The sequence below is a fragment of the Schistocerca serialis genome, chromosome 4 (assembly GCF_023864345.2).
Source record: "Schistocerca serialis cubense isolate TAMUIC-IGC-003099 chromosome 4, iqSchSeri2.2, whole genome shotgun sequence".
NCBI lineage: Eukaryota > Metazoa > Arthropoda > Insecta > Orthoptera > Acrididae > Schistocerca > Schistocerca serialis.
The window spans coordinates 107,797,908-107,812,887 of NC_064641.1; the positions used below are offsets into that span (position 1 = coordinate 107,797,908).

Here is a 14,980-nt window from a genome sequence, read left to right on the forward strand (position 1 = left end):
CACACAATTTTGTGATGTTTTAAGTATGCACTTCGACAAAATAAACTTGAAAAACCTTGCAAAAATGCGGATTCCCTCGCCAACACTTGAAATTAACTGTTTAATAGAACATTATCTGCAAAAAGCAGATATAAATATGGCGTATCAAACACTGTCATTTGTAATTGTATAGCTATATGTATAAAATAGCTGTATAATTAAATTATAACTGACCTGTAATGACGGTAATGTTCACAGAAAAGTAATCAGTAAAATAAGAAGCTTTTATTGGCATTCGAGTGAGTACAGGAATCTGAATGAGTCCACAAGTAATTTTGCTGACGCCACTCTTATGGCGTTACTTTTGTTGCATACGGAACTTCAAAACACAATTCACTCTCACGTATACCAACCTACGTTAGCTTTTTTCATTCAATGTTGGCAGTTGTGTAATCAATTGTGGCTTCTACACTCGAATGAAATGTCAGACGAAGTGGTGTAGATGGCAACAGAGACAAATAATATGAAAGAAGTTACAGGACCGATATTGCATGTTATAGTTGTTGGATTTCATCACAAGAAAGGATGCCAGGTACAGCTACAAAGTGTTAAATGTCATGCGATGAGTGGTGAAATCGAAAACAAGCATTGGCGCCGTTGTCGTACTGTTTGTGTTGTGCGTTTATTGAAATAGAATATGTTGGCAGGTAATATTTAAAAAAAGTCAGTTGGGATGTACAATGCCAACTAAATCCTCGATGATCATAGCGCCAAGCTCTACGACCTGTGAATCAGCTGCCGTTCTGGATCACCACTGAAATCTTCCGTAATTCGCTTCGGTAGTTATATGCATAACAACTGGATTGCTTCCACCGTACAAAGATGCAAATAGAACAGATTGGCTCTTCAAACATTTTTAAACTGAACACGCGCGATACGCTCTTACTGCGTATGTTCTTCCATTTATCCATAGTTTTGGCGACAAGAGCCTGCACTCGTTTCTTGTTTTATTCTGTATCTGTGCACAAGATGTAAAATTTTGAGGGGGAACGACAAACATTTATGAATGTATTTTAACATATTGTGGTGAATGGCAAGATCTATTTAGTTCCCCATACTTATTTTATTGAACCTTGTCCTTTGTGTCTGATGTTTTACTCGTTGATAGAATCTTAAACCATTATTATTATTATTTGCGTGCTGTAGGAGGAGGTTAACGCTCGCTCAAGGTAGTGGTGGTGTGCAACTAAGAGGTACATGCAGGGAGTAAGGAACAATCCTGCCAGCAGGAAGGCTAATGAAAATGTTTTTGTATGTGGTGAACAATCAGCTGTTAACTATTTAAAGAAAGTTTTGTTGACAAAAACCAACCGCAGCTAAGGTGAATTGATATTGCTACCACATTAGACGAAAAACAATCATTCTGTGGCACAGAAACTATCACCATGGCAATCCCTGTCCATAGATCTCCAGGACATAATTCATTCAGTCACAGGAAATGTTCCAAAAATCCCACAATAAAGCAAAGCCTCCAGGAATGTGGAAAGTGTCAAATTATGTGTTACCATATGAAGCAGCCACTGCAGGCAATTTCTCTAAAGTATATTAACAAATAATTATAGCTAGTGCTAATCTCACACTTATAATTAAGGACTTATTTCTAGATTATTTCATTAATAAATGACTATGTTCATTAATGTGACCTAAATGATTAGTGTGAAATGGAGATTAAAACTGCAGCTGAGTTTTGTGAGAGGAGGAGCAGCCGTGATCCTTTTTTACCAAACACACTGCTATTTCTCTTTTGAAATGTTTAACTGCTCTGTCTCCTTCTCCCCCCTCCTCCTTTGCACTACTGAGCTCCTGTTCTTTTTTCTTTTTAACTAGGTAGGATGAAGGATATAGCATGAGAGAGAGAGGTGTGGATGCAGAATGTGTTGTCCGTATATTTTCACTATCAAAATATCAGGATGCTCATAGGAGTATAGGACGTTTTGGATAGGTATATTCTTGTAATTAACATCTTCAAATATAAATACAAGTACTTAATATTGGACCATAGTAGGGAAAATAGGCATTTTTGGTGGGGAATCTCTTTGGTCTCGTGCCAGTCATCTGTGACACAGTGTGGGGTTCTCATGACAGAACTTGGGAACGTGCTTCAGTTCTTGAGCATAACAATTAGAACTGTACGTAACCACTCCCTTCACTTGTTTCACTTACCTAATAAGTAAAGGTTCACTATTTTTGGTGTTACAGCCGACCCTCTACGAGCTTCTACTCTTCTATCTGTGTACCTTTTTTACGTAGCTGCTGCTACTAGATGAATTGATTGATATTAACTTCATTTCATGTTTATTGCTACACGCACTATTAACACTTGTTTGCACTCCTGTTTCTTCTGCTAGATACATACTCCGTGAGCCATCGTATGGTGTGTCGTGGAGGGTACCCTGTACCTCTGCCAGTCTTTCCTTTCCTGTTCCACGTGCAAATAAAGCAAGGAAAAGACAACCCTCCATATGAGCTCTGATTTCTCATGGTCCTTGGGCAAAATTTATGTTGGTGGCAATAGAATTGTTGTGCAGCCCGCTGCAAATGCCAGTTCTCTAAATTTTCTCAGTGGTGACAAAAAGAATGTCCTCTAGGGATTCCCATTGGAGTTCCCAAAAGCATCTCCATAACACTTTAATGTTCATAACCATAGTTGCTACGATGACATCATGGTCACTAATCCTCATTTCTATACTGACACCATTGCTAAGATCCAGCCTGTTTGTGGCTGCAAGGTCTAAGATATTTTCATTGCATGTGGACTGTCAAACTAGCTATTCAAGGCAGTTTTCAGAAAATGTGTTTGAAATGCTTCGCAAGACTGCCTGTATCTCTGCAGTGAATCCATAGACGTCCCAGTTTATGCTAAAATGCTAGTCGCCTCCAACTAGTGTTCCATGATGTGGGTATTTGTGCTCTACTGAGCATGGACTTTCATTAAATAACTCGATAACTGTTGCAGCAGAATCAGGTGGTTGGTAAAAACATCCAACAATTAACTTGTTTTCATCTAGACGCGACCAGGAAACTTTAATGTCTCTCACTCAATTTCAGCGTCAATAGAGAGAATATATTTGTCAGTTGCAACATTTTCCCTCCTATGATGTCTAATCTGTCTTTCCGATACATGTTCCATGACTCTAAATATCTCGGAGCATTCTACTTTGGGTTTCAGCCAGCTCTCAGTCCCAAGAATAATTTGAACTTTTGAGAACCATGTTACAAAAACTTCGAGAAGTTACTAATAAAATTTTGACAATTGAAGTGCTTGTATTCTGAGTGCAGTCTGATTTTGCTGTCTGCGTATTGGCTGACGAGTGTTCATCACAGCACTTCAAACTGCCGCAGGGAAAAAAAAGCACACCCTGTATGCTCCACAAGCAGCCACTTCCTTTGTGTAGTGTACCACTGACCTATCAAGGGGAATCCCACAATTCCCCACGCAATAACACCGGTCCAGAAATCTACAGCCGAAACTGTCATGGAGTTGACGAAGCCTTTGGTTGAGAACCATGTCTTGGCTCCAAACCAAAGGACCTTGATCACCTCTGGCAACAATGCTGCAAATCACGGGCTCTGCTCTTTGGTGCTGACTTGAGCCACAACTTGCAGATGACTACACCATGCATGCTTGATAGTTGCAGGCAAGGCAGCCTCCACATCTTGGTGAGGCCGCATTGCAGACATATTGCGTGTGCACATTGTCATTCTTTCTAGCACTGAATTCTTTCTTTCTAAGGGGCTCCTTAACACCTAATGTTGGAGCTCCTGATAGCCAGCAAACCCTTGCCCATGTATACCTGCTTGGACCGTGCTGAAGGAATGGCCACCTGCTACCTCAAAGGGTGAATAGATTAGCCCAGATGGCCAGCATCCACAGTGTACTGTCCTCAAGTGACGTGAACACATTACCACCCGCCACTCACCATGCTGTGAGGGCTGATCCACCACATTGGTTGTTATGCTAGGAGGTGCTTCGGCAGCAGAGCCCATGGGCAAAATGAGCGACACCTGAGGTGTCCCATGTGACACGCCAGATTCTCCACCACTGCTACACCCTAAGGCAGCAACCTGAATGTGGCTGACCGTAGCTAAAAGTGCATTCAGCTATTCATGAACTGCAGCCATTTTCTCCTGTGCCTGCACACAGCAGGCACGCATCCTATAGTTTTTAGCAAGATTAGCTGGAGGAGTAAACTATAAAAGCGGACTGAAAACTACATATATGGCTTGCTATCCGCCTGACGTGTCACACCAATGCTTGCTGGTTCTTTAATGAGCTGTGTAGCTGGCTATTCAAAAGAAATGAAAACTGCACTATGGACTGCCTGGATTTACACTCACCAGACCAGAAGATTAAACCTCTTAAGTAAAAAAACGTGCACAAAATTTAAGAAATATGATACTTGTAAAACACAGGAAAAGCTAAATACATAAACTGCTGCTCTGAAGATGTCAGCGAACAAAAACAGAGGGCCTGACTAGCTGCTGACTAGAAATGAATGGACGCTTGTCTTCAAAAGCAACTACTGTGCTACAAATTTAATGATTTTACACTTACAGCTACAAAATGAGAGATCTAACCTGTTAAATAGAAAGTCACACATGAGATTTAAGAAATATACTACAAGAAAAACACAGGAAAAGCTAAATATGGAACTTGCTGTTGTGGAGATGTGTAACAGGCGACATCTGGGGGGGGGGGGCTGACTGTAGTTTATTTCACATTTCTTCTCCCTCTTTGTCTTTTTTCACCATATGTACATGTTATTTGTTGGGTTTCTTGATCTTGTAGGGAATGTTTAATGTAGTGGAATGTATCAGTTTGTTGTCTGTTGCTTTAGTGGCTATGTTAGTGTTGTGTTGTGTACCCATTCCGTAGCTTTTTTTCCACTGTTCTTCATTGTAGAGGCTGGGCAAGATGACACAGTAATCAGCACACTGGACTTGCATACTGGAGGATGATGGTTCAAATCTGTGTCTGACCATCCAGATTTGATTTGGTTTTCCATGATTCCCCCACATTGCTCCAGGCAAATAACAGTATGGTTCCTTTGAAAGGGCAAGGACATATTCCCAACCCAGTCCTTGAAACAATCCAAGCTTCTGCTCCATCCTTAATGACCTCAGTGTTGACGACATGTTTAATCCCTAATCTTTTCCTATCTGTAGAATTTTTCAAGATGCAAGCTACTAATATTTGGCACACTGGACTTGCATTCTGGAGGACAACAGTTCAAACCAGTGTCCGACCATCCTGATTTAGGTTTTCCATGATTCCTCTAAATTGGCTAAGGCAAATTCCGGGATGGCCCTTTGAAAGGGCATGTCCGATTTACTTCCCCATCACTCCCTAATCCAATCTGACTGATGACCTCGCTGTTTGGTCCCCTCCCCCCAAATCAACCAACTAACCAATCTCTTCTTCATCCTTTCAATTTGCTTGATATACATTTTATTCTTTAATTTTTATACTATTTCTGACTTAACTGTATCACATCCCACCAGACTTAACAGTTCTGTTAGACGTGATTGGCACCCAAGAACATATTTTTTCCTTCTTTTAGCCAATTACAAAAATCTGGCATTCAAATCTTCACTGCATCTGGATTTTTGTCTTTTATCTTCCGGTTGCATTCTTTCAACAATTATATCAAAGTTGCATATGCTGAAACTCTTCATCCCAAAAATGTTTGTTCCGCCTATTAATAACTAATTATATTGCTCTGTTTCTGCATATTCTGGTCCATTGTTCATCTGACAAAATATGAATGCCAGAGAGGTCTGAGCACAGAACTGACCTTAGGTTATCTTTCATTTCAGATGAGCCATAGTTCCTTTATGGTTCTGAGAATAAAACATGGTCAAAATAGGCAATATAGTGTTTGACAGTGATCCTTATGCCCTATTTCATGTCCTAATTATTGGGTTTTCTTTCCAGTGTTGAATCAGATGTATCCAGAAATTTTCCAAGTCTTGTTCACTCATTTGTGTCTGTTCTTTGTCTTGTCTCTTTTTCTTCAGTCAGTTGTACTCACTGAAGCTTTGTTGTTCGTGTACCACAGCGAGGTGTCTGGAACTGTTTATGGGTTTCTGGTTCCTGTCTCCTTTGTGGAGAAATATCTTCTTTCTAGTATCTATTCTAGTGCTCTGCCACTCCTGTATAGTGATTTTTGCATTGGGACCTATCAGTTCTCAGTCTGTGTGCATGGTAGAGCTGTTATTTACCCACCTATCTTGCACTGTGATGCACTTTCTCATATTATAGAATTTCTTCAGCTCTCTCTCTCTCTCTCTCTTTTATGCAGCAAGTCCAGACTTCTTCTATATGATCCCTCTCCACCATCTCACCCTTCTGATCAAAAATTAGTTCAGTCATGTCTTCATGATCCCTATGGGACATATTTTTAGATTCAAAACTCAAAGTTGGCTCTAAAAACTATCTAAGTGGGTTTTCATGGGGCAGTTTGCATCTGTCTTCAAGGGTCTGCCAGTTCAGTTTCTTCAGTATCTCTGTGACACTCTTCCAAGCATCAAACCAAACTGTCAGTATTTGTGCCACCCTTCTTTGTAGCTGTTCAGTATCCCCCATTAGTACTATCTGGTATGGGTCCCACACTTGAGCAGTATTCTAGGATGGATCTTGTAAGTCTCTTGCATGCAGTCTCTTCTGTAGATTTATTGCATTTCTCTAGTATTCTAACAATAAACTGAAGTCTGCTGTCTGCTTTACTCAGCACCAAGCACATGTGATCAATGTATTTCATATCCCTACAAATTATTATGCCGAGGCATGGATTGACTGATTCCAATTGTAACTCATTGAAGTTATAGCAAGAGGATAGGACTTTTTTGCTTAGTGAAGTGCACAGTTTTAAATGTCTGAACATTTAAATCAAGTTGCTAATATTTGCACCACTTTCAAATCTTATCAAGGTCTGACTGAATACAGACAGTATTTCATTATAGACAACTGCATCATCTGTAAATAGTCTGTGGTTACTAATAATATTGTCTGCAAGGTCATATATCTATATCTACATCTACATCCATACTCCACAAGCCACCTGACGCTGTGTGGCGGAAGGTTGCATATATGTGCAACATGAACAGCAAGGGTGCCAATACACTTCTCTTGGACACACCAGAAGTTACTTCTACATCTGTCAATGACACTCTACCCAAGCTAACTAGTTGCATCCTCTCTTCCATAAAATCCTCAATCCAGTCATAAATTTTGCTTGATACTCCATACAACTGCATGTTTGATAATAAGCGTACGTGTGATACTAGTTTAAATGCTTTTTACAACTGAGAAATATTAAATCTACGTGACTGACTTCATAGACTGCTTTCAGTACAACGTGTGAGAAAAGTGAGAGATGGGTTTCACGTGATTGATGTTTTGGGAATCCATGCTGGATGACATGCAGGAGGTCATTCTGTTCAATATACCTCATTATGTTTGACCTCAGAATATGTTCTAAGGTTCTACAGCAAATGAATGTCAAGAATATTGGATGGTAGGTATGTAGATCACTTTTGCTATCCTTCATTTAGTAGGTGTGACTTGTGCTTTCTTCCAACTTCTGGGCATGATTTTTTGTTAGAGGACTCTATGGTAGATTATAGTTCAAAATAGGGGCCAACTTGGTCACAAATTTAATGTAGGATCTGATAGGAATTCTGTCGAGCCCTGCAGCTGTGTTCAGTTTTAACTGTTTCATCTGTTCCTCTTTGCCACTGACACTAATATATATCTTGAATAATAATTACTTGGCTACCCTTTAAATAAAATATTTGATGAGCGGTTGTTGCCTCATGCTTTCTCTGAAAGTTTAGACAACTTGAGATTATTTGAACTTATGCTGATCTTATCTCCTTAATTTCCTATCCATTTGCAATTTCTTCAGTCCTAGTCTTAATTGTGGTTTACTGAAGGTGAAAGTGTTTTGTAGGTTAGAATATGGTATCTAAATCTCTACCTTACTACTGTATAATCTATTTGAAACCTTGAAGCACCTCCAAGTCTCCTTGTGTGTACAATCTACTCATGTGATTTTTAATTGAAATGTTAATTGTACTCTGCGAAAAATCCAACCAGGTTGATTGCTCTTTCGTTCCATTCTTCTGGTACATGTTATCTATTTTTCTTATCTCATTATTGAGTTCCAGTTGTCATCACAGTTAATTTTTTTCTGTTTTAGTGTACTCAATAATTTCTTATATTTTGTCCCTTTCTTCTCTCTCATATTTGTATCTATCTTGGCTATGAAAACACATTCACTACACTATTGGTAGTAGCTCACCTACATTTTTATTGCCATGTTCATTAATAGACATACTCTTGCATTATCCCTGGTCGATTGTGTGTTGATAACCTTGTACTCACCTCGTGGGAATGCTGTTCTTGCTGCTCCTACACTTCACTATTTCCTGCTATTTCGAACAACCACCTTACTAATTTGCTTTCCGAGTTCTCCAACCTATCTTTGTAAGAGCTCTAGAATTCCACACACTAACCTGTAGGAAGCAGGTTTTTTTTGTGATAACACTATACTTTGAGTAGTCTCTAGCTGGAGATCCAAATGGGAGACTTTTACCCCTGGAATATTTTACCCAAGAGGATACCATAATTATTTGTGAAACCTCAACTTCCTGCACCTGTCTGGAGAAGCAGCATTCTCCCTGCCATCCACCGGTGACTTGGCTCCCTTTCAGGAATCCTTTCCCCCTGAAATCTACAGAACATTGACTCGACATCAGCCAGTGGCTGAGAAAGCTGCGGACTGTAGTTCCCAGGACTGCCCTCTCCTCTTCAGTTCTTTTGCCCATAGCGGATAAGCCCTCACAAGATTCTCGACCGCCAAAAGTAACGAAAGGATAAAAAAAAAGAAATTTCAGGAGAAGGCTACTCAGTTGAACACGGGGGCTCCATACTCCTCCACACCATAAGACTCTGAACCGGTGTTTTTTGATGTCCTTCCATCTCCCCCCCCCCCCCCCCCCCCCTCCCACCTGGTGATAGATGGTGATCATGGGGCATGGCCTTTCTTGGCTGCTTTACACCTAATCAGGACACCCTTAATGTGATAGTTCACTGAAACTGCAATGGTTATTGCTGTCATCTGCCAGAACAACTAATTTCCTCCTGTTCTGTGATCTGTGTTGATCTCCCAGAAACACAATTCACTGATGACCATTCCTCGACTCTTCGATGTTACCTTACATTCTGTTGGAACTGTACTGACTTCTAGAGAGCATCTGGTGGTCTCTCTGCAATGGTTTGCACAGATGTCGTCAGTGAGGGATTTCCTGTCTGCACCACATTGGAAGCAATAACAGTTTGAGTGCAAACGAGCCCAGTGACCATCATTTGTAACATTTATTTATCCGCAGGCATGGCACTTTCTCCATACCTTGAGGTTGCTGCCTGAATTCGAAAGCTCTACCTCCCTTTCTCCTAGTTAAGAATTTCTGTGCACATCACCCACTGTGGGGAAGTACCATGTCATCTGGCAGTGGCCTTCGGATCAACCATTTTCTTTCCGATTTTGATCTGTCTCTCCTCAGTGACGGTACTCCCATCCACTTCTGTGCAGCTCGTGCCTTTCTGCTATTGACCTGATGATTTGTTCCCTCAGTCTCATGGCTTCGTAACAATGGTTGCCACACGATGATGTTTATGGCAGTGATGAACCAATTCCGGTGTCAGGTTCTTAGAAGCCCTAGCTGGCGGTTATATTCCTCTGCTGTCACCTTGGCCACATCTCAGTCAGGCCTGCATCGATGAGATTTTGAGAGATATCTTCAATGAAATCACCCATGCCACTGTAGCTGCTATTCCCCTTGCTACAGACCAGACCCCTTCCAGTGCAAGCAGTGCTGTGGTGAACCACAGTCTTTGCAAGAGCTAATCCGGATCAGCAAAGCATGGTGTTGAATCTCAAGTGACCACACTTGCCACTCTTAGGGAGCTCCACACTATTGCTCGGTATCAGATTTGATGCAGTAAGAGGGAGTGCTGGGAGCACTATTTGACTTTCTCAGGAACATGTGCCCCTTCGTTCCAGGTGTTGGCCGAGCCCCTTAGTCTGCTGGGTCACTGAAGATCAGCAACTGTTCTGGGCCACCTCCTTCAAGTTGGTTCTTCTACCAATAGTCGATTCTCGCTGAAGACTTTGCAACACATTTTGTGACAGCATCAGCATCCTTTGTTATCTGGCCACCTTTCGAATGCATAAAAGAGGAGTTGAAGACGTGTCCTTATCCTTTATCCCTGTCACGCAGAATTGTACAATGAACCTTTGACTGACTGGGTACTGCTTTATGCTCTGAATCATTGCACGATATGGCCCCAGGTCCTGATTAGATTCGTAATCAGATGATCAGATTAGTTAACATTTGAATGTTAGGCAAAAACTCAATCTATTTGAGATCTTCAACCTTGTTTGTCTGGAAGATGTTTTCCCTTCACCATGATGAGATAGTATCATCGTCCTAAGGGGGGAAAATCCATTGATAGCTACTGACTTATTAGCCTTAGCAACACGCTCTGCAAACTGCTTGAAACATTGGTAGTACGACATTTATGCCATTTTTGCAAATAGCAGGGGCTTTTGTCCCCGTATCAGTGTGGTTTCTGGGAGGGATGATCTACAATTGATCCAAATTGTGAGCTTCGTTGAAACTCTTTGATTGAGGCTACTCTACTCAACCTCTGTACCGATCACTGGAATGATCTGAGTATGGCCTCAGAGCCAAGAGGAAAGGCACCACAGTCCACAGCATGCACCACAGTCCACATTTGTTTGCACATTGTTCCTTCAGTGGCTGCTGGAACAGCGTCTTCAGCATGCTGAATGAAACCTCTGGGTGTATGCACAGAGTGCACAAGCTATTTACCATCCCTTACTGCTGGTGATTTAACAGACCTTCTGGCCTTTTGCGCTTGCTTCCTTCAGACATAGTACACGGCAGGCTTACCAACAGATGAAGTGAGCCATACTGCTCAGTTTTAATTTCAGTGGAAGAGAGCATCTCAGACTTGGTGATTAGAATGATGGGTGCTAATACAATACACTGAGTTCTCTGTGACCCCCCCCCCCCACCCCCCACCGCCCCCTCCGATGAGTTCATGTACTTCCTGTTGTAATGGATCTGGGAGATGTTATTTTTTTACCGTATTTGTTGATACCGAATTGTAAATGTTTTCTTATATTTTTGTCAGAATTTATTATAATTTGTCTTATTATATGTTAATTTACTTCTGTTTTTGAGAGTAAAAGCATATTGATTACTATTAGAAAATGTATCGAAGAATAACAAAGAGACTGATAACAAGTGGAAACTTGTGAATTGTGTAAAATATCTTTGACGTTGGAGTCGTCTTTGACTATAGTCAGTCGGCAGCTAACTCTTGGTGTGTGTTGACGGAAGAACAATGTGAAGGTCGCAGTCATAAATAATTTTGAATTATGTTACTATTATTTTTGTATTAACTAAAAAGAAGAAACTACATTTGAAGAAACTGTATTTGAAACACCAAAATGAGAGAAACACATTGTACCACGTCATTTCTGCAGCTGACTTAGATGCATTGTGGAATCATACTTAGACAACTGAAGCCAAGACTAATATCGCCTTGCAAACATCTAACGGAAAAGGTACTGTCACGAAATATGGCAAATTTAAGTAAATAAAAAATAGTGACCATATATTCAACTTGTGTCTTAGCCGGGAAGCCATATTTCACTGTAATAGAGAAAGTATCCTTGGAAGAACATAGTACTTGAGGTGCCTTTTGCACATCTCTCTCAGTAGCCTACCAACACATCCTTTCCTTGCAGATTCAAGCAGACTGTCAGCAGTCTGGTTGATGTACAACTGCTTACAAATAGAAACTAATTCATTCTGTGTTGGAGAACAATGTTCTCAGTGGTGCTTTGTTGTGCCTGGTGAAATGTTTGCAATACAATAAACAGATAACTTTATAACTTTAATTTAAGCTTTCTGGTTCCCTTTTAATTTCTGACTCTGTTATGCTACAAGGATACAACGCCCCCTTAATAAATGTTCTAGTGATTAATACCCAGTAATTTGATAACCAGTAGAAAACCTGCACTAAAATCTACTGATTCCGTGAAGCTAAACTTTGAGTCTTTCGTTCTGTTGATGTTATGCTCACTAAGAAACTCATGTGACAAACGTAAAAGTGGCAGAAATGTGACAGATGCTAGTCAGTATGCCCTGGAAAATTAAACGGAACAGAATATGCAGTTACAATTTGTTCAGAACACACAGTGATACTACAGTAGACGACTTTGTAATAGCTGTGTTTGTATTCCTTAGAACAAACTGGTCATTGAGCAGAAAAAATGGAAATCTTGCACTAATTACATGACAGTTAAGCGGAAATCGTTTTTCAAATCACACATCGCTGCAGAAATTTTTAGAATGCTCAGCGAGAACCTGTAAATGATGATTTATTACAAAATATGTATGGCATGACATTCTTGAACTACCAAAATTCTCAGAGATGTGCCTTTATTCATGTAGATAACACTGAGATTCGGGGAATTGTTGACTGAATGAGGACACTACTGCTAAAATGTGTGTAAAGCAGAAATGTTGATTTAACTAATGCTTAAGAATGAATTATTTTCAAACACTTCAGCAAAACACATTATTGTTTAGTTCATCTATTTTTAATTATGTGACTTTTTGCATGTTCAGGTCGAGTACTCCTTCCCACCATTGATAGAAGGCTCACCTCCAGACTCTTCCACGTGTCCCCCAGGCTGGAAGTACTTGCCCACTCTGGCACTGCCAGATGGCTCCCACAATTTTGATGAGGACACAGTGTACTTTCATCTCCCCAGTCTCACCAATCCAAAGGAGACTGTCTACGGAATATCCTGCTTCAGGCAGATTCCTGTCGAGGTGAGTATGTGCAGCTGGGAAGCGTTACTAATTGGCTTTTACGTGTATTAAATCTGCTGAGTAACTTCACATGTGTGTGAAGAAAAACCTGTGTAACTGAGAACAAAATACAAAGGTGACAAGTTAATCTTCTTTACTTAGTGCTAGGATGTTTCCTTATACCTAACCTCCTAATCTCAAGGTGAATGTGAAAAGTACCGAATTGTTATATGATGTTTGGTTTCACGCATAATGTTGGCTCACAATTGGAAGGAATATTAGAACAACTTTTTCCAGCAGAACAACACCTAGTAAGACAGTGGTGCTTACAATATTTATAACTTGGGTTTATCTGATTTGAACATGAAACCAATTCTTGCCTAATACGGAAATTAGATTTGTTAGACAGGACTGTCACATCAGGCTGAGAAGGTGTTCCAGCATGACACATCTAACAGAGTTTTCTTAAAGTGGAATAGTGGAGAAGGTTTATTTAAAATTGGTACTAGTGACACTTGGCTACTACATACAGTTGGACTGATGCACCAACTGGAGGACAAAGGAAGTACATCTACGTAATTACTCTGCTATTCATAACAAAGTGTCTGGCAGAGAGTTCAATGAACTACCTTCAAGCTGCCTTTCTATGGTACCGCTCTCGAATGGCACGTTGGAAAAATGAGCACTTAAATTTTTCTGTGCGAGGCCTGATTTTTCTTATTTTATGATGATGATCTTTTCTCTCTACATAGGTGTTTTTGCAATTGGAGAAGAAAACTGGTGACTAAAATTTCATGAGAAGATCCCATCGTAATGAAAAAATCCTTTGTTTTAATGACTGCCACTCCAGTTCACGTACCATGTCTGTTGCACTATCTCCCCTATTTCGAAATAATACAAAACTAGCTGCCCTTCTTTGTACTTTTTCGATGTCATCCGTCAGTCCCACCTGATGCGGATCCACACCGCACAGCAATACTCCAGAACAGGGTGGACAAGTGTGGTGTAAGCAGCCTCCTTAGTAGACATGTTGCACCTTCTAAGTGTTCTGCCAATGGGTCGCATTCTTTGGTTTGCTCTACCCACAACATTATCTATGTGATCATTCCAATTTAGTTTATTTGTAATTGTAATCCCTAAGTATTTAGTTGAATTTATAGCCTGAATATTTGTGTGGCGTATCACATAATCGAAATTTAGCGGATTTCTTTAAGTACTCATGTGAATAACTTCACACTCTTCTTTATTCAGGGTCAGTTGTCACTTTTAGCACCATACAGGTATCTTATGTAAATCATTTTGCAATTCGTTTTGGTCACCTGATGACTTCACAAGATGGTAAATCACAGCATCATCTGCAAACCATCTGAGACAGCTACTCAGATTGTCTTCTATGTCGTTAATATAGATCAGGAAGAATGAGGGCCTATAACACTTCCTTGGGGAATGCCAGATATTACTTCTGTTTTACTCGATGACTTTCCATCTGTTACTACGAACTGTGACCTTTCTGACAGAAAATCACAACTCCGGTCGCACAACTGAGGCGATATTCCGTAGACACGCAGTTTGGTTAGAAGACACTTTTGAGAAACGGTGTCAAAAGCCTTATGGAAATCTAAAAATATGGAATCAGTTTGACATCCCCTGTCGATAGTACTCATTACTTCATGAGTATAAAGAGCTAGTTGCATTTCACAATAATATTTTCTGAATCCGTGCTGATTATGTGTCAATAAATAGTTTTCTTCGAGGTACTACATAATGTTCGAACACAGTATATGTTCCGAAACTGAAGTGCAAATCGACGTTAGTGATATAGACCTGTAATGCAGCGGATTATTCCTACTTCCCTTATTGGGTATTCGTGTGACTTAAGCAATTTTCGAGTCTTTAGGTATGGATCCCTCTGTGAGTGAGCAGTTGTGTATAATTGCTAACTATGGAGTTACTGTTTCAGCAAGCTCTGAGATTAACCTGACTGGTATACAAACTGGACTGGAGGCCTTGGCTTTCTTAAGTGATT

At 40.3% G+C, this 14,980-nt stretch overlaps 1 protein-coding gene across 1 annotated transcript in view; it reads left to right on the plus strand.

The window, feature by feature from the left end:
- The first annotated feature begins 437 nt into the window (after positions 1-437).
- Positions 438-14,980, plus strand: part of LOC126473868 (late secretory pathway protein AVL9 homolog) — a 91,859-nt gene continuing 77,316 nt past the window's right edge. The window contains exons 1-2 of the mRNA XM_050101198.1: positions 438-571; positions 12,769-12,975. Coding sequence (XP_049957155.1) covers positions 482-571; positions 12,769-12,975 — 297 coding nt within the window. The 5' untranslated portion in view covers positions 438-481. The remainder of the gene's footprint in view (positions 572-12,768; positions 12,976-14,980) is intronic.